This window comes from Balaenoptera acutorostrata, chromosome 11 (assembly GCF_949987535.1).
Source record: "Balaenoptera acutorostrata chromosome 11, mBalAcu1.1, whole genome shotgun sequence".
Classification (NCBI taxonomy): Eukaryota; Metazoa; Chordata; class Mammalia; order Artiodactyla; family Balaenopteridae; genus Balaenoptera; species Balaenoptera acutorostrata.
The window spans coordinates 17,526,507-17,551,210 of NC_080074.1; the positions used below are offsets into that span (position 1 = coordinate 17,526,507).

General features: G+C 34.1%; 1 protein-coding gene and 1 long non-coding RNA gene across 8 annotated transcripts in view; one reads left to right on the forward strand and one right to left on the reverse strand.

Annotated features, from left to right (window-relative positions):
* On the forward strand, positions 1 to 20,068 carry LOC130709305 (uncharacterized). The gene is made up of 3 exons (XR_009009827.1): positions 1 to 87; positions 19,061 to 19,170; positions 19,777 to 20,068. It is a non-coding gene; the product is annotated as an uncharacterized LOC130709305 (long non-coding RNA).
* Positions 1 to 24,704, reverse strand: part of WASHC4 (WASH complex subunit 4) — an 86,173-nt gene that overhangs the window by 21,492 nt on the left and 39,977 nt on the right. For 2 of the 7 annotated variants that reach the window (XM_007165740.3, XM_007165741.3), the window contains exons 25-33: positions 23,587 to 23,721; positions 21,565 to 21,673; positions 17,723 to 17,789; positions 17,164 to 17,250; positions 15,080 to 15,227; positions 12,630 to 12,726; positions 11,847 to 12,043; positions 11,009 to 11,108; positions 8,999 to 9,074 (exon numbers count right to left, since the gene is read on the reverse strand). In XM_007165740.3, the coding sequence (XP_007165802.1) occupies positions 9,007 to 9,074; positions 11,009 to 11,108; positions 11,847 to 12,043; positions 12,630 to 12,726; positions 15,080 to 15,227; positions 17,164 to 17,250; positions 17,723 to 17,789; positions 21,565 to 21,673; positions 23,587 to 23,721 (1,008 nt within the window). In that variant the 3' untranslated portion in view covers positions 8,999 to 9,006. Of the gene's footprint in view, positions 1 to 6,414; positions 9,075 to 11,008; positions 11,109 to 11,846; positions 12,044 to 12,629; positions 12,727 to 15,079; positions 15,228 to 17,163; positions 17,251 to 17,722; positions 17,790 to 21,564; positions 21,674 to 23,586; positions 23,722 to 24,704 lie in introns of those variants that run through there. The other 5 variants (XM_057557703.1, XM_007165739.3, XR_009009826.1 and 2 more) reach the window with 4 other exon arrangements.

Here is a 24,704-nt window from a genome sequence, read left to right on the forward strand (position 1 = left end):
GGATGTACTATGCAACATGAGTGGAATAACGTGATCTCAATGCCAAGTTTTTAAAAGGTGCTGCTCTTAAAATGGTGGATTAATAAGGTAACTTTTGCAACTCAAAATTAGGTTAAAGGGTTTAACTGAGGAATCCACTTTTATAATGTGTGCACCGTCAGAGACACAGTGAGCTAGTCAAAACAAATAGTATGAAATTATACACCATAAAATCATCAGTTCAGTGTTAACTAATGTCTTATAAATTTCTATATCGTAATCATAGTAGATCAGTAAGTTCTGACAGGCTTCAAGAGCCACAGTCCCCTGAATTCTTGCTTAGAATTGTTCAGGATGGGAGGAGAACAACAAACATTGTTAGAAACTGCAATCAATTTTTTTAATTAAAAAAATTTTAATAATGTGTGGCCTATGGAAAAAAGACTAAACAAACAGAGCTACCATATGATCCAGCAATCCCACTCCTGGGTATATATCTGGAAAAGATGGAAACTAATTTTAAAAGATACATGCAGGCAGCACTATTTACAATAGCCAAGACATGGAAACAACCCAGGTGCCATCAACAGACAACTGGCTTAAAAAGATGTGGTGTGCATATATATAAATACACACACACAAACACACACACAGTGGAATATTATTCGGCTATAAAAAAAGAATGAAATATTGGCATTTGCAGCAACATGGATGGACCCAGATAATATTATACTTAGTGAAGTCAGTCAGTCAGAGAAAGACAAATATCATATGGTATCACTTATATGTGGAATCTAAAAAATAATATAAATAAATCTATAAACAGAAAAAGACTAAGACAAGAAAACAAACTTTACCAAAGGGGAAGGCGGGGTGGGGTAGATAGATAAATGAGGAATATGGGAATAACAAATACTAGTATATATATAACTACTCTATGTAAAATAGATAAGCAGCAAGGATTTACTGTATAGCACAGGGAACTATATTCAATATCTTGTAATAACCTATAATGGAAAATAATTTGAAAAAAATATTGATATATATAAATGAATCACTTTGCTGTACACCTGAAACTAGCACAATATTGTAAATCGACTGTATTACCCAAAAAAACCAAAACAAAACAGTGTGGCTTAACTAAGCCACAAAGCCTGCAAATCATGAAAAACCAAAAGACTGAAATCCAATACATTAAAACTAACTTCACAAAAAAAACACAGAATGAAAACACAAAATTAACTGAGCATATTCAGCAAGCACATATGACCAACAAAAATTAGTATCCAGAATATACAAAATATTCCTACAATTAGTAAGAAAAAGATAAATTGAAAAAAAAAAATAGAAGTCATGAAGGCATTTCATAAAATAAAAAATAAAAAGGGCTCTTAAACAGAAATATGTTCAATCATATAAAAATCAAGGAAATGCAAATTAAAACCACACAGATACTGACTACAGACTGCAGAAATTAAGCTGCTGGTAGGGATGGAACAATGAGGAATAATCTCACCTACTGCTGGGATAGGAGAACAGTTTAGCATTCTCTCCAATGAACTTGCAGGTACACCTGGCCCTACCACCTAGGAGATTCATTTGTGACACTGCAGAAACTCAACACACGTACCCAGAAACATGTACAATGATGATTACAGCAGCACTATTCATAGTATCCCAAACTTGGAAATAACCCAAATCTTACCTACAGACTAAATATAACACGATATGAGGGAAATAAAGCTAAATAAACTATATAGCTATATGCATCAACACTGATGAATTTAAAAAATGACAGTGAATTAAAGAAGTCAATACATTTATATTAACTTTACAAAAACATGCAAAACACCATATTTTTAAAAATATAGATGGTTGTAACCCCAAAGAAAAGCACAGTGCACTGTGGTTTTTCCTCTGCAGTAGAAAGGGGAGCCAAGACCTGAGGAGGAATAATGGGAGCGCCTAAGTTGGTAGCAATAAGCTCTTAACCTACCTGGTGGCTACACAAGCATTCTACTTTCATTCACTAAACAGTACATTACATATTATATACTCTTTTGTACATGCATCATATTTTTTAATAAAATTTTTAAGTTTAGAAAGAGTGGGTGACTTTCAACTTAACTGAAATGTGTGTTAATGCACATTAAGGCCCTCTGAAAATAAGTGCCATGTAAATGAAAGGTGGGAGGGTGGAAAATGAGATTGTTTTTTTTTGAAGATTTAAGCATGCATTTTATTTTTAGTAGATCTTTCTTTATTGGAGTATAATTGCTTCACAATACTGTTAGTTTCTGTTGCACAACAGAGCGAATCAGCCATATGCACACACATCCCCATATCCCCTCCCTCTTGAGCCTCCCTCCCATCCTCCCTATCCCACTCCTCTAGGTCATCACAAAGCACTGAGCTGATCTCCCTGTGCTATGCACCAGCTTCCCACTAGCTATCCATTTTACATTTGGTAGTGTATATATGTCAGTGCTACCCTCTCACTTTGTCCCAGCTTCCCCTTCCCACTCCCCATGTCAAGTCCATTCTCTACGTCTACCTCTTTATTCCTGTCCTGCCCCTAGGTTCATCAAAACCTTTTTTTTAGATTCCATATATATGTGTTAGCATACGGTATTTTTCTCTGACTGACTTCACTCTGTATAGACTAGGTCCATCCACCTCACTACAAATAACTCAATTTCGTTTCTTTTTATGGCTGAGTAATATTCCACTGTATATATGTGCCACATCTTTTTTTTTTTTTTTTAAGGATCTTGCTGTGCTGTGATTTGTGTAATAGAATGCTCTGCCTAGGTGCATGTTCTTTATTTTATTTTATTTTATTTATTTAATTTTTTTTTTTTTTTTTTTTGGCTGTGTTGGGTCTTCGTTTCTGTGCGAGGGCTTTCTCTAGTTTTGGCAAGCAGGGGCCACTATTCATCGCGGTGCGCAGGCCTCTCACTATCGCGGCCTCTCCTGTTGTGGAGCACAGGCTCCAGACGCGCAGACTCAGCAGTTGTGGCTCACGGGCCCAGTTGCTCTGCGGCACGTGGGACCCTCCCAGACCAGGGCTCGAACCCGTGTCCCCTGCATTGGCAGGCAGACTCCCAACCACTGCACCACCAGGGAAGCCCGCCACATCTCCTTTATCCATTCATCTGTTGGTGGACATTTAGGTTGTTTCCATGTCCTGGCTATTGTAAATACTGCTGCATGAACATTGTGGTACATGTCTTTTTCAATTATGGTTTTTTCAGGGTATATGCCCAGTAGTGGGATTGCTGGGTCATATGGTAGTTCTATTTCTAGTTTTTTTTAAGGAACCTCCATACTGTTTTCCATAGTGGCTGTATCAATTTACATTCCCACCAACAGTGCAGGAAGGTTCCCTTTTCACCACACCCTTTCCAGCATTTACTGTTTCTAGATGGATTGATAACGGCCATTCCGACAACCGGCATGAGGTAATATCTCATTGTAGTTCTGATTTGCATTTCGCTAGTAATAAGTGATGTTTAGCATCTTTTCATGTGCCTCTTGGCCATCTGTGTGTCTTCCTTGGTGAAATGTCTATTTAGGTCTTCTGCCCATTTTTTAACTGGATTGTTTTTTTGATATTGAGCTCCATGAGCTGTTTGTATATTTTGGAGATTAATCCTTTGTCTATTGTTTAATTTGCAAACATTTTCTCCCATTCTGAGGCTTGTGTTTTTGTCTTGTTTATGGTTTCTTTTGCCGTGCAAAAGCTTTTAAGTCCCATTTGTTTATTTTTGTTTTTATTTCCATTACTCTAGGAGGTGGGTCAAAAAAGATCTTGCTGTGGTTTATGTCAAAGAGTGTTTTTCCTATGTTTTCCTCTAAGAGTTTTAGTGTCTGGTCTTATATTTAAGTCTTTTAATCCATTTGGAATTTATTTTTGTGTATGGTGTTAGGGAGTGTTCTAATTTCATTCTTTTACATGTAGCTGTCCAGTTTTCCCAGCACCACTTATTGAAGAGGCAGTCTTTTCTCCATTGTATGTTCTTGCCTCCTTTGTTGCAAATTAGGTGCCCATACGTGTATGGGTTTATCTCTGGCCTTTCTATCCTGTACCATTGATCTATATTTTTGTTTTTGTGCCAGTACCATACTGTCTTGATTACTGTAGCTTTGTGGTATAGTTTGAAGTCAGAGAGCCTGATTCCTCCAACTCCGTTTTTCTTTCACAAGATTGCTTTGGCTATTTGGGGGGTCTTTTGTGTTTCCATACGAATTGGAAAATTTTTTGTTCTAATTCTGTGAAGAATGCCGTTGGTAGTTTGATAGGGATTGCATTGAATCTGTAGATTGCTTTGGGTAGTATAGTCATTTTCACAATATTGATTCTTCCAATCCAAGAACATGGTATATTTCTCCATCTGTTTATGTCATCTTTGATTTCTTTCATCAGCATTTTATAGTTTTCTGAGTACAAGTCTTTTGCCTCCTTAGGCAGGTTTATGCCTAGGTATTTTATTCTTTTTGTTGCAATGGTAAATGGGAGTGTTTCCTTAATTTCTCCTTCTGATTTTTCGTTGTTGGTGTATAGGAATGCCAGATTTCTGTGCATTAATTTTGTATCCTGCAACCTTACCAAATTCATTGATTAGTTCTGGTAGTTTTCTGGTGGCATCTTTAGGATTGTCTATGTATGGTATCATGTCATCTGCAAACAGTGACAGTTCTTCTTCTTTTCCAATTTGTATTCCTTTTATTTCTTTTTCTTCTCTGATTGCTGTGGCTAGGGACTTCCAAACCTATGTTGAATAAGAGTGGTGAGAGTGGACATCCTTGTCTTGTTCCTGATCTTAGTGGACATGCTTCCAGTTTTTCACCACTGAATATGATGCTTGCTATGGGTTTGTCATATATGGCCTTTATTATGTTTAGGTTCCCTCTTTGCCCATTTTCTGGAGAGTTTTTATCATAAATAGGTATTGAATTTTGTCAAAAGCTTTTTCTGCATCTGTTGAGATGATCATATGGTTTTTATTCCTTAATTTGTTAATATAGGTGTATCACATTGATTGATTTGCATATATTGAAGAATCCTTGCATCCCTGGGATAAATAAGCTAGCCTCACCAATTTTCATTTCCCAGCATTGCCTTTGGTTGTTTAGCCACCTGTCAGAACTACCGTTAGGGAAGAGCAGGACCTGCCTTACATTGTCAACACTTAGCTGAACCATTTAAAAAGAAATAGTTTTTATAAGACCAACTCAAATACAGTTTATCTTCAAACTTTTCAACAGCTAATAATTATATGACAAGTGTATTTCTGCTTGTAAGAGCAATGATAATAATAGCTAATATTTATAGTAGTTAGTTTCCTAGTAAAGTGCTTTATACAAATTAAATCCTCAAACAATCTATGAGCTATATTATTACACCATTTTATGCCTGAGGAAATGAAGCACAGAAAGGTTAAGTAACCTTGTAAGCAGCAAATCAGGATTCAAATCACAGTCTGGCTCCAAAATCTATGCTTCTAACCACTATGTGCTATGTTACTAACACACAGAGAAAACCAATCTCCAAACGTTTCTCTCAATACATTAATCTTTGAAGATTATTCTGATATTCAGTAATTACATCAACTTAAAAGTGCATCTTTAATGCCTTATTACCTTTTGTACACATTCTGAAATGATTACTGTAATACTAATTTTATATAGGTGGTGCTTCTGGGTACAGAAGTGCTAACTTTTTTTCCCTCACGTTAATAATAATGAGGGCATTACCAAAGAACGTGTCAGTACACACAGATCTTACCTACACTACAGAATGTACAGTCCTTAAAGGTGATCCCAGAATTACGACATCAGATCTGCACTGATTGGGAGATAAATTTCATCTACTTTCCTGAGTATGTCTCCACTGATAGGAACAACCAGCACTATCTGGTAAACTAGGTGGTAAAGAAGAACCAAACTATTACAATAGAGGGAAATATCCATATACTTGTCCAAATCGACCTTTCATACAGTATATAAGAACTTTTTGTATAAACCAAACTCTCATTTTGCTATCACCATCTCTGAGTTCACTGCATAGTCCTATGACTTCACGTAATCTCTACAGACCCACTTATTCTGGATTTCTTTTTTAAAACTGAAAGTCTTTGACAACCTGTTAAATTGTTCCTAACATCTAAAAACAAAAAACTGTAGCATTACATCTTTCTTAAGAAAAGGTATACCATCAGTCTGAAACTTCTGCACCTTAAGCTGGAAGAAGAACTAAAATTATTAAAATTGGTTAAAGTCTACCTTTTACGTTTGGCCAATCCATCATAAAAGAGTGACGTGACAATGTATGTGATGGTATTGTCTCATCTTTCCCACAACCTTACAAACTTTTCTCCTCAGAAGAGAAGGAGCAGCAATCAGACTTTTTGAGCAAGAACATTTTCTCCAGCATAGTATTTAAAAGGCTCTCCTTTATTATGATTGTTTCAGTTCAAGTCATGACTGCAAATGGCACTACAGCATTGCAAACTAATGATCCCTTCCCAGGATTAAGATTTAAAATTAAACATTCATGTGGGTTCTTTTATTTGAAAATAGCAAGCAACAGAAAGATTAAGAATATAAAAAGGAAAGAAAATAAAAAGTCCACCTGGGATACAAAGAGGAGCCAGTACCAGTTTTATACTTGAAATTTTGCCTATGTGCAAGCAAGTATTTTTTTAAAGAGATTCCACACACTATTAGATCAAAGGGAACTCCAAAAAGATCAATATTAAGAACTACTGGTTTAAGACATTCAATTTTGAACATAAACATCCAGAGGAAGTAAATTTTTGAAACTGTATTTATTAATGTTCTATTATATCAATGCATATTATATTCTCTTAGAATTGGGGAAGAGGAAAGCCCCACTTAACGGAGATAACAAACTTGCCATCTTTTATAAAATTTAATTAGAACTGACAATATTATGGTTAGTCCTTAATTCCTGAGAATTTGAACATTAAGTTTTCTGTGAGTTTACAACAAATGCTCACACTGATTTTTAAACTGCAGTTATGTCTGAAAAAAATGAGAATATTAACATTAATACATTAGCAAGGAAAACTGTCATCTAAATGTGTACATCAACTTAGGTGTAAAACACTCAAGCCCTGTTGCTCTGCACTTTTAACAGCAATTAAATATGCTTAATCTTTTCAGAGATTTTATTTCAAATAAGTAAACTTATTATACCTCATCCAGACTGCAGTGACATTATTTTGAACTAAAGGCAAAATAATAATCTGTCACATTTTTCTCAATTGTAGGTATCCATGGAGTCAGCATGTGAACTCTATGTAGTATTGATAAAATAATTGACATGTGTGGGGATAATGACAGAGACATCTGATTCTCTTCTATTTAGAATTTCTATCTCTATTAAAGGAGATGATTTTAGGGAAGTTAGAGAAGAAAAACAGAAAAAACAATACTGTTGCTATGAAATGGTGACCAATTTGATACAATCAAATGCAATATCATTAATATAAACATTTACAATAATGAAAATATAAATTATTAATTATGCAGCATGCTTTAGGGCCATTTCTACAGTTAGTACAAATTACAAATATTAAATGCCTTTAATCCATCCATTGTACATAACTCTGTAAGTCATGTTTACATAATAAACAAAAAACACTTCCTACCTATTCTGTTTCTTCTGAACTTTAACAGTGAAAGTGTTATCTTGAGCTGGGAAAGTTACCCTGACCGTGACCAATGAATACAGACAGGGCATTGTACACCCGTTCCAAAAGCTGGAAATCAAACAACAATGTTAGAATTACTTGCAGGATTTACCCAAAGAAATGCTTAATAGGCAAGTGCAATGGAAAAATCAAGTGTTTCCTAAAATGATGTTATTTAGTATTACACATAAAGTTTTAAACTTTTTTGTCTTCACTGTAAAGGTATCATTGTATTATATTAAAAGACTATAGGCCATGATTAACCATTTAACTGATATAATCTTTACCAAAATAAAGCTAATAGCTTGCCAGGAATTAAATTTACTCAAAATCTTTACCTTTTAAATCAGTAAGTGATTTAGTTTATTAGAACTTTATTCTCACAGTGGTAATTTTTTAAAAGCCTGCACAGTGCTTAATCTGATTTCTTAGATTATACTTGGTTTAAAGAAAAAGTCTGCCCAAACCATCATCAAGACTTCAGTTCAACCTAATGTAGAAGAAACCTGAGTTTGGATGTAGAAATAAGAATTCATTCAATTTTCTCTGCTATCATACATAATGCCTTCAGCCAAAAGTAAAGCTTCAAGCAGGACTCTATGGCTTTATCTCTATCTTCTTCCCCTTGAGTATTAAGTAAATCTTAAATTTAAAGCAGTTTTTGGAGGTTAAATGTTCTCAAAGCAATGTAAACTAGTTATAAAATATCTCACCACAGACAGCAGCAGCTCTTGTGAGCCACATGAAATTAACAACGAATCAGTTCACACTGTACAAAAAGGGTACGGTAACACTTGTGCCTCACCTCTAGTATCAAAACCATCTTCATATATCCCTTTTATAAGAATATTGAAATGTATGCTTCATGAATTTCAGGCTCAATTCCTTTTGTTTAAACATTACTGGCTGTACATAGTATATGCACTGAATTTCCAATGACTGAGACAAATATGGATCAAAGACCTATACAAATACAAATTATAAACATTCATGTAGATTACAAGAGGTCTGAGGTGGCAGTTTAGGAATTTAAGTTAACCCTTCTAAAACTTCATTTCAAATAACTGTTCCCAGGCACATCTAGCCAAAGTCCAGACAAAAATCTGATTTTAAAATCTCATTCTCAACCTTTGAAAAGTAGAGCCTTCGGAAGAAGAATGGACTTAACTTTAGAGCACTGCCTTAGAGAGTTGCAGCATCTAAATATTTCCCAGAGAGGTGACCCAGGAAACACTTGGTTATTAGCTTATTAACATCCATTTCATATACAATTCTGATGATTTCATAGGGGCAACGCATACCATCAGTATCATTTGACAACAGGATCTGCAGACACAGTGCTGTCGGACAGGTCTCCGTTGCTTGTTTTAGTCTCTTCTGGAAGCATGAGTGAAAATAATGGACATATTTATGTTCATTTTAAAAAATGAATTAAGTAACTAAAATTAAGGACTAAAAAAAAAAATTAAGGACTATATTGCTAAATTTCAAATTAAGAAAATGCTGCATCCACCAAATGTTTCTCTAACATCACAAATTATATGTAGTTTATTTACCTTAATTTTTTAGAAATCTAGGCTAAATATTGCAAATGTAATCGTTTTGACTGGTTTGTAATAGTAGTGTAGAATTGTGAGAGAGCAAAACTGCACCTGAGGTTTCACACTGCACATTCCCCCAGCTGGGCCAAGAAATTGTAGTGCTATTATTGATAGAAACATGGTTACAAGTTCACGTATAAAATTGTCCAGAATGAATAACTTTCCAATTGTATTTATAATTTATTTTTAAATGCAGTTTTTTATTATGACTGATAAAATGAATTTCTGCCTTTTGTGCAAAATGTCATATATATATATATTTCATTAACAGAGAAAAACTTTAATGTTTTCAGCAACTTTGACAACATCTCTGAGCAAACTTTAGCTAAAATAGAGTCCTAAAACAGAACCACCACCCAGCATCAGGCATGTGGGTGACATACATTACCCAAAACCCTAGAGAGCTCCTTAAGAACAGCAGTCCAAAGCAAGGAGCTCCACTGAGACTGAAATGTTCGTTTTGTCTTAATGCTTTAGGCCTTAGAGTAAATGGCAATCCACCTGCAGAATATTCCTAGTTACCTAGGCTGGAGACAAGGTTCTGGCATCATGAAAGGCCTGAGCAGAACGTAAGCAATAACTCAATGTCTTCACAATTTAGATTATACTGACTCAAATTCTTCCAGATGGCTTCGCTAAATATTATTTTTAAATGAACCCAAACATAACATATATTTTTTTTTATTTAATAAATATTTAGTATCTTCCAGGTAACAGCCGGCAATCATTCTTCAAGAACATGATTATTATTCAGTCTAGATTCCAAAAATGCCTGCATAGGCTAATAGTACTGATGGAACATTATCAACAGGGAATAGGGTAACTGATATAAGTGGTCTACCCAAATGAATCACCTCTATTCAGTGTGAAAAACATATTTATTTAAAAATTTAACTGGCAAAATAAGATTAACAAAAACATCACGTTTTATGAAGTATCTTTTATTCTTGATCTGTGAAATACAAGTAAGAAAAAGGAAAAAGAGCAAACATGAAACCTGTCATGTTGCTGTACCTAGTTTTAAGCTTCCAAAGAGGAAACCTAAGTTACATAATTTCCATAACAGAAAAAAGGAAATATCCATTCTTCAGGGAAGACAATTGTTGCTAAATTTCAAATTTGAGAGAAATGTACCACGAGGGTCCCTTAAGTATGAAATGCTGAACAATTTACACCCACAAAGAATATAACGGACAGAATCCTCTCCTTAATGACTATCAGCTATTATGGCTCTACTGCTCTCTAATTCTCCAAGGCCTGGCTGTGGAGGAGCACTGGAGGCTATTACTGTGACGCTAAAATGACCTGGACTATTTTATGTCTCCTTCATCACCTGCCCCATACATTCAGTCAGTGTCCAGTCATCAGCAGCTCTGACTTAAGCCAACATTTAGTCTCCTCCTCTAATTTGTTCCGTCTTATCTGATACAGTTGAAGGATGAAAGAAAAAACCCTAAACTTGGTAAATTTTTTTTAAATTAAGAGAAGATGAACTGAATAAAGAGTTATCTCAGAATGAAAATGCATAAACTATGTTAAATTTCTTTTCAGTTTCACAAATGATCCCCTTAGGCTCTACTTCTTTAAAAAGACATTTCTAGGTCTACATTATTTTTCAAAAGGAAAAGTCTGACTAGATAAATTGGGGTATTCGTGTCTACTATTAAAGACAGATTTATTGGTCTTTCCAAATTTAAGCCATTCACTGACCTTCTTTCTCTTTCTTTTCTTGGTTTTCTTCAGCTGCAGTCTTGTCAGCTCTGAAGAAAATTCTTGCACTGCTCAGTGAGAAACAGAGCAATTCAAATTCCTAAGTAAATTAAAAAAATTAGAAATAAAAGCTGAAAATACTTACTTTAGTAAAACATCAAAATTATGTTTAATATATTTAATATATTTAAATATATTTAATATCTCATTATTTCTATTTCTAGTGAGTGCAAATCGCAAATACAGAAACTGAACTGTGTAATCCACCCATTTTTTAAGATATGAGTCAAATGGCTTCCAAATACCATTCATTTAAAAATATACTCTTATGACCACTATTCATCTCACTTGTTAAAATGGGAGTTTCAATATGATTTATGTTTCTTCAGTGATCAAGAAGTAATGGGTATTGGGCTTCCCTGGTGGCGCAGTGGTTGAGAATCTGCCTGCTAATGCAGGAGACACGGGTTCGAGCCCTGGTCTGGGAGGATCCCACATGCCGCGGAGCGGCTGGGCCCGTGAGCCACGGCTGCTGAGCCTGCGCTTCTGGAGCCTGTGCCCCGCGACGGGAGGGGCCGCGATAGTGAAAGGCCCGCGCACCGCGATGAAGAGTGGCCCCCACTTGCCGCAACTGGAGAAAGCCCTCGCACGAACCAAAGACCCAGCACAGCCAAAAATAAATAAATAAATAAATAAATAAATAAATAAAATTAAAAAAAAAAATCTGAGACTCAAATTTCAAAAAAAAAAAAAAAAAATCCCTTAAAAAAAAAAAAAAAAAAAAAAAAGAAGTAATGGGTATTAAAAAGTCAAAGCAGATCTGACTGTTACTCTCTACCTGTAGATAAACATCCAGTCGCTTCTGAGTGAGATTCATGGTTTGTAGTAGTTTTTCATCCTGACTAGTTGACTGCACATTCTGTTGCTTAGCAACTGCTCTTATCTCCTTCAGGTACTTCTCTCTAACAGACTGGAACCAGTGAAGTGAGTCAAATTCCTGGTACTGATCCAAAAGCTTCAGAATATAAGCCACACCTAGAGTCACCAGCAAAACCAAAACGAAATTACAAAGTGTAGACAAGTTATATTCTACTCCACCAGTAATTCCTAAAATTAAGCTAACCATTTTGAATTAACCCTCTTTCAAATTACATTTTACAGCACAAATGAATAAGTTTAGCAACATGGCTTAATTCCTCCTTAAAAACATATAAAGAACTAAAAAAAAGGCCAATCAAGAAGAAATAACATGGCTATGAAAATCACCAGGAGATAACATATGGCTGTAAGGGTGGGGAAAAACTTCCACTGCTAAATAGACAACTAGGAAGCTACAGGGAAACTAAATACAAGATGCTCAAACTGTAAATAAAACCACAACAAAAACAAAGCCTAAATAATTAGGTCCAACCACTCTAAGTGATTAGCAATACCAAAGGAGCATGAACAACAGTATAAATAATGGTCAATCAGATGACCCAGCCAAAACATAAACAGTAAACACTGCTCATGAAAAACAAATCTACAAAGAGCACATAGCTCTATTCTCAAGCAAACATTTTGAAAAATCCATTGTAAGGTAAACATAAAATTCATGAGAAAACAATTCCACTAAGCTTACCCATGGCAAAGCCATCATCAGTAAAGGCAGCTCCAATTTTATTTTTTTTATTCAATTTCTCCTTGCAACTAATGGAATGCTCTACAAAGTTGAGGGTCTAAAAAGATATAACATATTAGAGAAACAATTGTGCTAAAAAATCTTCAGTTCCTAAAACAGACATTTCAAAAATTATAAACAGGATCTCTTCTAAGCTCCTGTCCTTTTGATTTGAAACATTTCCCTCATATAAATGGCCTCTTGGTGAGGTCATAATCTGTATAAGTATCTCTTAATGGCTCTTCTTTCCAAGTCCTTTAAATATGAGCACTCCCTCAATCACCACTTAACCCAAGCACAGTGCTTTTGTGTATGGTTCATTCTAAAATATTATGCACATTTAACAAATGAAGGCACTGAGATTTGAGAGGTTTTAGTAACTTGCCTAAAGTCATACTCTAAATCAAAGTTGTAGTCAGAAAAGTAGGCCTGCTTTACTTAAAAGCTCAAGCGCTCTTAAGCATGGCAGTCCTTACTTCTGCCCACCCAATTCATTCTACAATAGTATTTCTTACCATATTCTCGGTTTAAAAGGCTTAGTAGTCATTTGGATAAACAAATTCCCCCCAAAAAAGCACTTCCCTAAAAGTTTAGCTCCTCTGAAATACCTTATCTAATCATAGCATTTATTCAACAAATATTTACTGAAACTTAATAATAATAATACCAGGCATTATTAAATAATTACAATAAAAAAATGAATACCATCAAAGAGTTCACACTCTATAGAGCAGCACTCCTGGCAATGACAGAAATGCTGTGTATCTACATTGTCTGATACAGTAAGCCACTAGCCACATATGGCCACTGTGCACTTGAAATGTGTATGGTAAAACTTAGGAACTGAACTGAATTTCTTTATAAAATTTTAACTAATTTACATTTAAGTAGCCACTAGGGGCTACAAAAGGATAGCACAGCACTGGGATAGAGAGAGACCTGTTTAAAAATAATTATGGTACAGTGTGATAAGTACTATAATAGCCTACATTGGAAACAAGATTATCAAGTTCCACTTTTTTTGCCTGTAAAACTTACTTGGCAGTTAATCACATTTTATAAAATCTTTGTCAACTCTTACTTAAATCTTCTTTAGATATCTCATTTATGTTTGTCTTCTTTCTGGAATTAGATTATAAACTCAAGGACACAAGAATAGCGTCCTATACTTCTCTTCTTTGTAGTGTTTGTAATCCCTCTTGTTTTCTCCATCACGAACTGAATTCTGACAGCAGCTCTGCAAAACTAGACTCTTCCTCAATCCCACAAATGGTTTGCCATTGCTGTTTACCATGAATTCAAATTAAAGAAATATGGTGAGAACTCACCGTGAGTTAACTACACTATTATCAAAGTATAACTAAGATAGACTCGCCTCCAATCTGACACTTCATATTCATATCTGAAGATGAAAAGATAATGCCTATCAGATAACTGTGGACATTTTTGCTATATAACAATTATTATAATAGAGCATTAACAATTAACATATAAAAAAAAACAGTAGAAAGGAAAATGCGTAAAGAAAAAAGCTGTCCATAGGCCATCAGCTACTTTCAATGGATAATAATGGTTCTAATATGTTAGAACATATGTGTTAATTCAGGCAGCAACGTGAAAAGTTATTACTCGATCAAAGTTAGATGTAATCAAAAGCTACGTGTGCTCAGTGATATTTAGATTTTAGAGCTATCCATTTACAAATTTTTTATGAAAGAGCTGTGTTATAGAAACCTTCATAGAAAAATAACTCTTATTGCTAATATATACCTCTCTAATCTCTCAACTCCATTTTCCCCACTGTGATTTTGGTTAACTTGAGCTATTTTTAAGATGCCAACTACAGAATTAGAGCAAAACATACCATATACTACAACGAGAAAGCACTAAAATTTTAGCTTAGATGTTCATATTTACTACCAAAAAGACAGAAGTTGTCCTCAAATAGTATGCTTTTAAGAAATACTTCATATTGTAACAGTCTATATTAATCACTTAAAATGATTATATGGTATAATTCAGCCCAAAGATTATATGGGGGGGGGGGGGGGGTGTGTGTGTGTGTGTGTGTGTGTGTGTGTGTGTGTGTGTGTGTGTGTGTGTGTGTGTGTGTGTGTGTGTGTGTGTGTGTGTGTGTGTATAAAATAGTGTATACTCAAGTAATTTTAATCACACTAGAATTTCTCTGGCTGTTATGAACAAATAAGAATCTATCTGAACTATGAATAAGTCTCATTCTGCATAGCTAATAAGTAAAAATTCTAGGCCGCATTCACTGAGACCACATTTAATTTTATCTACAACCAGAAAGTCAACAATATAGTCTGTTTGCATTTCCTGCTGTAAAAAAAACTGGATCTATTTATTAATACTTTTTCAAAAAAATCATTTTGTATACTAAAAATACTCACCAGAGGTGGAACAATGATATAGAAATTTCGGAGATGTATATTCTTCGGCCTTCGAAACTCTGGAGCAAAAACATCCACAAGCATTTTGAAATACTCTGTGCCTTCGGCAGAATTTCGGGTGTGATCACTGAGGACTGAATCCAAATGCCTAAAATACAAAAAAATTATTTACTTGGTTCCTTTCTCAAAAGAGGATGTGGATTTTAAAATCCACTTCTCATTAGTTTAGATGAGAGCACTCAAAAATATGAAATATAAGACATTTCTAAGTAAACTTCCTTGGGGTTCAGAATGAACTCATTTTTTCATGGACAGAGGCTAATCAATATGATTTAATTAACTTAGTCCCTAAAACAGAATATGTAGCGTCTCTTGGAACTTTACAGAGTTTTGTATTTCTTCTCCTCACAATGAGCCCTGTAGAATTCCATTTCATTGTAAATAAATTCCTTTTCATCTTAAATCTCTTCACTAACACTTCTTCTATACCTCCTTACCTCAACTGAAACCCATCTCCTTTTGAAGAACTTAGCTTCCCACTCAACCTTCAGAAATATTAGCTGCTTTTTCTCCTACATCCCTTATGTATAGCTATTACCACTTTCAAATTATTATTCCCCCACCACTAGACAGTCTTAGAAATCTCTCCTTTGAGAGTCACATGATCCAACTATATCCAACTACCCCCTCCTGAAAGCAGGCATCTATAACGGTTTTAACCACTGCTCTACATTTATTTATCTCGGACTATGATACCTACTCCAGTTCTCCTCCATCATTCTGGAAGACTTAATGTCCATTTAGATAATCAATTCATTATCATAACCTCATAACTCCATGACTTCACCTGCCATGAACTTTCCTTCACTTGATGAGTAAACATTTTGGGCAAGACTACAAAATAGGTACTTGCCATTACACTGCATCAGGGGGCCCTATAATGTCAGCATGTCCTGTTACTGGTGATGCTAAGTTTGACCACCTGGTTAAGGTGGAATACATCAGTCTCTCCATTGCGAAGATGTTTTTTTCCCTTTGTGTTTAATAATCAATTTCTGAGATAATTTTTTCATAGTGAATGAATACTCTGTTCTCCAAAAATGTTTGAGAACCCAATGTTTTGACGATTTGTCTCATTTCAAGTATTACAGTGATGGCTGCAAAACTGTTTTTTTCCCTAAATTTTCTCATCCCTTCTATATTTACTAGCTGGCTAGCACTGTAAAAAGGAACTTTCCCTCTGCTTCTCCAACTTTTCTTATTATCACTATACTCACGGTTTCTTTTTTAATTCAATGTATTATAAGCAATTTCTACCATTATTCTTTTTGATATTCAAATTGTCTCCACTTTGCCCAGGGGTGCCCCTTCATGCCTGACTCAATAAGTGTTACAATTATTAATAATATAACTTAGTTTTCTAAAGACTTTCTTAACAATTCTGCGTGCCTCTCTCAAGTTTTAAATTGTTTTCCAAAATCACTATTTACTCAAGTCTGTAGATCTGCACTGTCCAATAAGATAGTCATTAGCTGTTTAAATATAAATGAAATAAAAATTTTAATTCAGTTCCCTAGTCCCATTAGCCCTATTTCCAGTATTCAACAGCTACATGTGGTTGTGACTACTGTACTGGACACTGCTGCTCTAGATTACATGAAAGGAAGGACTAGTATTCTAGAAATGTGTTGGCAAATAGAAATATTTAAAAAGAGTACAAAGAAATAAGTGAAATTAGTTTTATTAATGAGATATTTGGCATTCTTTTTTAAACACTAAATCCTCAAAATCAGTTATGAACTTTACACTTTAGCACATTTCAATTCGGACTAGACACATGTCAGGTGTTCAACAGTCACATGTATTAGAGACCATGGTCTAGAAGATCCCTTTTAGGGAAGTTGGAAAGACATCAGAATACTGTAGTCTTGAAAACATTATATTTCATAAACTGAGACCATAACTTGCATAGTAAAAACACTGACATATAAGTTTATATATTACCCTCTAGCCTTGTCTTTAGCATTTAAATGAACATATACTTTTTAAATCTCCAAATTTAAATTATTCCAAAATTAGATTACCTAGCTGCTTTTAATGTTTCTTCTGCAAGACCTTCTTCTTTTACTAGTTCTTCAAAATTTACAATATCTTCAAGATCAGGTACAAATCTACATAAGAATTTGGGAAGGAATTTATTAAGTTAAATATGTGCAATTGACACAGATATGAAAGCAGTACTGGAAGACTCTAAATTTTTCAACTGTATCTTTGGAAAGAATTTTGCATTTCAGTTATATTATTAATATCACTTTAGTTCCATAATTGAATTTTAGATATATGAATAATCAAGTTATCCTTAAAAATCATGTAATCTATAGAACCATTCACAAACTGTACCAATAAAAGAAATTAACTATAACTTTAAGAGAAATAAAGCTTTTCAACGGTCTGCTGTAGTCTTAAAATTTGAGAAAAAATTTAACTAGTACAATTAATGATTTTCTTCCATATTTGATCTCAAAATATATCAACAAAAAAAGAAAAAAAACCCTCTCTACAATATTACTTATAAAAAACACAGATTTAATGACAAAATTTCTAAATGGCATAAACAAGGCAAAAATATGTTTGCATCCATACCTAATGGCATTGCTGCTACAATGAAGGCCACCAGATCTTATCATCCGTACATAGCCCATAGCATTACCTTAAAAACCACACACACAAAAAATCAGATGTTTATACAAATAACTCTAAGTTCTAATAATCAGGAATACAGTTATTTATAGCAATTACAAGGTTTCCACTCCTAAGTAGCAAGAGATTTTGCTGTATTTTACACTTCAGTTTTTGCTCCATAAAAATAAAACTTACATATTTGTGCACTTAAAATATAAATGTACATATATACATCTATATTAAATATTTTTTAAATAAATGTAACTTTCACTTGTAAAGTCATTAAATGCTGACTACATTTTAAAAAATCAAACTTTAATATATTACTAGATCAATAATTTCTTCACTCACATTAAGTATGTGTCTGTGTCTCTCTCTCACTCTCATACACACACACAGCCGGAAGTGATATTCAGAAATCCTTATCTGATGCCTCCCAAACTAATATCTCCAACCTGGGCTACTCCTCTAGGCTTTTTTATCCAATGCCTACACTACATGTCTAAGAGAAATTTTAATTTAGTAAGTTCAACTCAAACTCAAGATCTTCACCCCCAATTATATTTTCTACCTTAGAAATTGACAATTCTATCCTTCCAGTAGCTCAGGCCAAATGCGCTGAAGTCATCCCTGACTCCTTCCTTTCTCTCACACTTTATATCTAATCAATGGGCAAATTATGTTGGCTCTACCTTCAAAATGTAGCCAGAATCCAACCAGTTTTCACCACCTTCACAGCTATCACCCTATTCCAAACCAGCACCATCTCCTGCCTAGAAATGCACTATGCAATGGCCTCCTGATCTCTCTACTTCCACCTTTAGCATCCCACCCCTTACAATGTTTCCTTCACATAGCGGCTGGTGGTTCTTTTAAAACTAAGTTGGAGCATTTCATTCCTTTTCTGAAAACTCTACAATAGCTTTCCATCTCAGAATAAAATCCAAATTCCTAACATGGTCATCACAGCCTTGTATGATCTTGCCCCTTGCTGCTGTTCTGATACCATGCCCTACCATTCAGGTCTTCACTAACTCCATTCCAGCCCCTGAATTTCCCAAAAATGCCAAGCAGACTCAGGGATTTTACATTTACTGTCGCCTCTTTCTGGTATACTCTTTTCCTAGCTATGCATGCACATGGCTTATTCCTCCATGTTATTTAGGTTCCTGCCCATATGTCACCTCCTTAGAGCTTTCCCTGAATATCACTAAATAGCACTGCCCAGCCCCACTACATCTCCTTACTCAGCACCTATCATTGATAAATTACATATCTCTTTGTGTCTCATCCCACTAGAATGCAAGATCCATGATACAGCTTTTGTCTTCTTCACTGCTCTATCCCTAGAGCCAACATTTCCTACTCAAATGAAATGAAATTACTTGGGAGAAAGAATAGACAAAAAGGTAAGAAGCTGTTAACATTTCACAACCATATATTACAGTAATATGTACTTTATATACATAATCTCATCTGATACCTTTTAAAACCCTCAAGTAGTATTACTGAATCTATTTTAAGGCTTATCTCAATATGAGAAATGATGTTAAAATGTTTCTTTATGCATCTTAGACAAATCAAGTATCTAGTGTGATTGTTTTCCTCCAAATTGTCAAACTGGTATCTGGCTGATCAAATGTGCTAGTGAGAAGTAAATAGAGAGTAGCAGTTAAAAGCAAACCTCTGAAGCCAGACTAGTTGGGTTCAAATATGGACTCTGTACTTTTTAGCTATAAAACCTAGGTCAAGTTATAAACGTTGTGTCTTAGTCTCCACATCTGTTAAATTAAGCTCTAAAGGGGCACAGACTTTGTTTATTGTCATAGGTATCACCAGCACCTAGGAACACTGTGTTGTCCTCAATAAACCTGTGGAATGAATGAATGGAAATAACATTTACTTCATAACACTGTTGAGTTTTACATGCATTAGAACATATAAAGCACTCAGAACAGCCTTGGCACATAGTAAATAAATGCCCAATAAATGTTAATGGTTGTTAATTATTTCAGCAGGCAAAGAAGGACTTAGACAAAAGGACTTCTCACTTTGCTCCTGGCTCTGAGATTCCTTACTCCTTTTCTCAAGAGAGTGAAGAGACTCAAAAGCACATTACAATTTTGTATAGGTAGAGGTAAAGAATTTATATTTCCTAAGAAGAGAATAAAGAATAAAATGCTGGAACAAAGTAAAAAGGATAATATGCGCCAACTGCGGAATACATGCTAGTGGCAACAGAGGTGTCGTTATTTTTTGTGTATTGGGGGAAAATGTGTATTTTGATGTGTATTGGGGGAAAATGACTAGCATACTAAGCTCATGATTTAATGATAATTTCATAGTACAAAATTATACTTTTAAAAAATATAAAAACATGAAATAAATACTACTACAGGCAGTATTCACATGGGGGAAAAAACTCAGATACTGGTATATGAATTAAGTGAAGTTTTAAGCAACACTGCTCCAGAGAAACAGCTCTTAATCTGAGGCCCACGGACTCTGACTTTGAGCACCTGAACTCCAGTGTATTATATGCAGAACTGTATGTGAACGTGCATACGGGCATTGTTCTGGGAAAAACAAAAATCAATCCAGAGCTTTCATCAGATTCTCAAAAAGGGCTAAAAACTACTGCTCCAAAAGTTTACAATCTAATATGTCATCAAATATCACTATGAATAAAAAAGTACTTATTTGAAAATACCTTATTATTAAATTGTTTAAAATTAAAAATTTACTAAGGTAAAATTCTCTAAGTTCTTGTACTAATACAAAATAGAAAGGCCTAATATGTAAACCAATTAATTTATAAAACTTAAGCTAGTGCTCACTGACTTTACTACCTAACTAAATGCTTATAATACCCTTCCCACTAGTAAACTTAAAGCCCCTTAGAACAAAGGCTATTTGTATTCTTAGCATCTAGAAAAATATCTGGTGTAACAGAGCCTTTATAAATGTTTGATAAATGAATGAATGAATCTCAGGAGCCACAATTTTACCAAATTATAGTCAATAAGAATTTACTAACTGCTTGGTGTCTGCAACTGTGAAGAATACAAAACACCTTTGAACTTGGAGCCAAAAAAGTCCCAGCAACGCCACTTCTCTCTCTTGAGTTTCTCTTTTTTCATCTTTAAAAACATGACTACATGCCTATCTCAAGGGTTACTGTGCAGATATTAATAGAGATAATATATGTGAAAAGCTCAAGTAAGCATAAAGTTTTTTTAATCTAGGATTATTTTTAAATGCAGTTGTTTTTAAATATAGTATTACACATTTCAGAAGCCAAGTTCTACTTGTAAGCAGAAGGGCAACTCAAGAAATTATATATAAATATGAAATGATGTAGCACAGAAAAATTATTAGTTAACTTCACATAAACATTTCACACATTTGCATTTAGGCTTAACTTTTAAAAGTCTAAAACACTGCCTTGAACAGAGTAGGTACCCAATAAATAGTTACCAGTTGACTATTTACCATGAGTATGGCCTTTGAGATGAGTAGGTTATTATATTTTTAATTTAACTGAAGAGCTTATCCACAAAAAGTTATTTATATTATTTTATTTATAAATATTTCATTTATTTAAATTACAATCTCTCAATTATTATTATGCACCAACAGTCTAATCATACCTGAAAAACTTTTGGTAAGAAAAGGAAATTATTAGTGAAATAAAGCTGAACTCGGGCACTCACATATTAAGTTTATTCGTATGAGATACTTAATATATGAGATAGATTCTTGGGATTTGTACTTTATTTCCCAACACTTTTACAATAACTTACCAATTTGGCTGATGAGTTGCCTGAACTGATCAAGGTAGCTTTGTCCCTCTGGGGTTATTCCAAGTTTTCTGATGCCTCGATTGAATTTTTCTGCTCTTTCAAAAGGATACTAGGGAGATAATTTGAAGACTACCATTATTAACAAAGACCCCTAAAACATAAAATGCCTACCATGACAATACCACTGTCCTTTCTAATTTTGTATTTCCATTGTGCTTAAAAAAAAGTCACTGAACTCTAATGACAAAAAATTTATAGCACAAAAACTACCAACATTCAAGGTCAATATAAACTAAATAAGGAGAATAATTATTAATGCCACCAAATTTAGGTTTTCCACCACCATTATTTGTCTCCCTAGACCCAACTACTCTGTCAGATAGATAAAAGAAATCAACTCCTCCTAGAAACATTCGTTCAGAAATGTGTGACTAAGTTTCCATGGTCTGAGAAGTATCAGGGACTTATAGTTTTTCAAGTCTTAGCTAATTAAAAGATTTCGAAAATTACTCATTTTATATTAATAAAAAATGGAAACAATACTTATCCAACAACAGTTTTATTATTTATTTCTCTAAACACTAGTAACTTCTGTTCCAATAAAGATGAGAGTGAATATAATTTTGTACTGATAACTGTAATCTGTAATTTTAATAATTATTTCACCAGAAAGTAATATTTTGCTGCTCTGACACTGAAAAGACCTAACAACTAGTGTATAAAAGGGCTGGAACTAGGTGATGCTTAAGATAGTTCTGGATGTGGCAAATCAAACGTAAGACCCATCTAAGCCTGTTGGTTCTCCATCCACATGGCATATGCCGCTGTACTGTTACCACTTGCAATTCTTCATTTCACTATGGGAAAACTGAGCCCTGAGGGTGAAGGGAAAACGACATGCTTATAAATTATAGATGGGACTGTCAGTTGGTACAGTATTTTTAGAGTACTTGGCAATATGTATCAGAATTTTAAATACTCATATTCTTTGCCCTTTTCCTCTTCAAGGAATTTGTCTTTCAAAAATATTTGAACACACAGATAAATGTGCAAAGATGTTATGTGTAGCACTGTTTGTAACACAGAAAAATCAGAAAAAACTAAATATCCACTCAGTAGGAGAAGGTTAAAGGAGTTACAGTATACATCTTTACTATCAACTCTTTAAAAGAATGAGGTAGACCTGTAAGTACTGACATGTGATAAGCACACTGCAAAACAGTATGTTTAGTTTTAGTCCATTTTTGTTAAGAAAAAAAAAGCAATTATTTGTAATGCACAAATACATATTTATCACACAGACATCTGGAGGGCATCACATGACACTGTTAATAGCAACTGCCTCCAGAAAATGAAACTGGAAGGAAAGAGAAATGAGGGAGGATATGTAGTTTATGCACTCTATATTGCCTAAATGTTTCAAAATGAGTATGTTCTGCTTGTGTATTATTTTAAAACAAAGAAAGGTAACACCTGACTACATTGATCATTTAATTTTTCCTTACACTTTTGTTTACAGTGAATGCAAAGAGTCAGAAATTGCGAGGGAAAATATAGAAAATAGGAAGCCAAATCAAGGAGACATTATGTGAAAAATAATAAAGAAAAAAACACCCCAAGAGAGTAACTCATAATGAATTTAGCATAAACATTTGCCATACAGGCAAACCTTGGAGATATTGCAGGTTTGGTTCAAGGCCACCACAATGAAGCAAATATCGCAATAAAGTAACATGAATTTTTTGGTTTCCCAGTGCATATAAAAATTATGCTTACACTGCACTGAAGTCTATTAAGTGTGCAATACCATTATGTGTAAAAAAAAATGTACATGCCTTAATTTAAAAATACTTTATTACTAAAAAATGCTAACCATCATCTGAAAACACAGGTTTGCCACAAACCAATTTGTAAGAAAGGCAGTATCTGAGAAGCACAATAAAGCAAAGCACAGTAATATAAGGTTAGCTTATATACTCAACAGTTGAATCAAACTACCTTAAAAAGAATATGTAAAAATACCTTATGATCATTTTGGTCCTTGATTTCCCTGAAAAACCGAATATCTTTAATCAATCTGGATTTGATATGTTCATCATACATAAATTGGCTAAATATATAGAACTTCTTTTTCAAAAACTGGTAGGTGAAATTAACCTATAAAATTAAAATTTCAAAAATTGGAGAAAGTTATGAAAATTAATTTCAAATCAATATTACTGAATAAAATAGTCTATTTATAAAGTCTAATTCATGTTGGACCTGAAATATTTAAATAAATGAAGTTTTTTTTGCCCAAGTTTACAGAGCTTTCTAAAAGCTTCCCTTAAATATTTTTATGATACAAAAGGAAAAAAGAAATCTAAAAAATGGAAAATACTTTCATAATAAGACTAAGAGCTATAGTAAGAATCATAAACCAGATTTGACACTCTAGTTTTCAAGTCATAAACCACATTCAGAAGTTTCTATGTTCCACCATTCATAAGATTACTTATTACTAATCTACATGTCTAAAATGATACTAAAGTAAGAAACATGGTGCTCTTTGACCTTTCCTGAAGGAAGAGAGTAAACATTCAATTATTTATCCATAAATATTTTGAGCACCTCTTATGTGCAAGGCAATGTGCCTGCTCTCATGCTAGACATGGTCATCATCATGAAGTGTATATTCTAGCAGGACAGGCATTTTAAGACAAGTAAATGTTAAATAAACTATTATATCTCACTGCAATAATTTCTAAAATGAGAAGTGTAGGTGTTCTGAGAATGGGTTAAAAGGTCCTGACCTAGACTCAGAAAACACTGAAAAAGTAGGCTTGGAGCTGAGATTAAAGTCAAAATAACAAGACTAATTTTGACCTATAGATGAAAGCCTTGTACTAATTTCCATCCCCACCACCCTCAAATATTACTAATATATTTTTGCATATGTATGCGCTTTTTTTGTTTCTATTTCATTTATTTCTGCTCTGATCTTTATGATTTCTTTCCTTCTGCTAACTTTGGGTTTTGTTTGTTCTTCTTTCTCTAGTTTCTTTAGGTGTAAGTTTAGATTGTTTACTTGAGATTTTTCTTGTTTCTTGAGGTAGGCTTGTATAGCTATAAACTTCCCTCTTAGAACCGCTTTTGCTGCA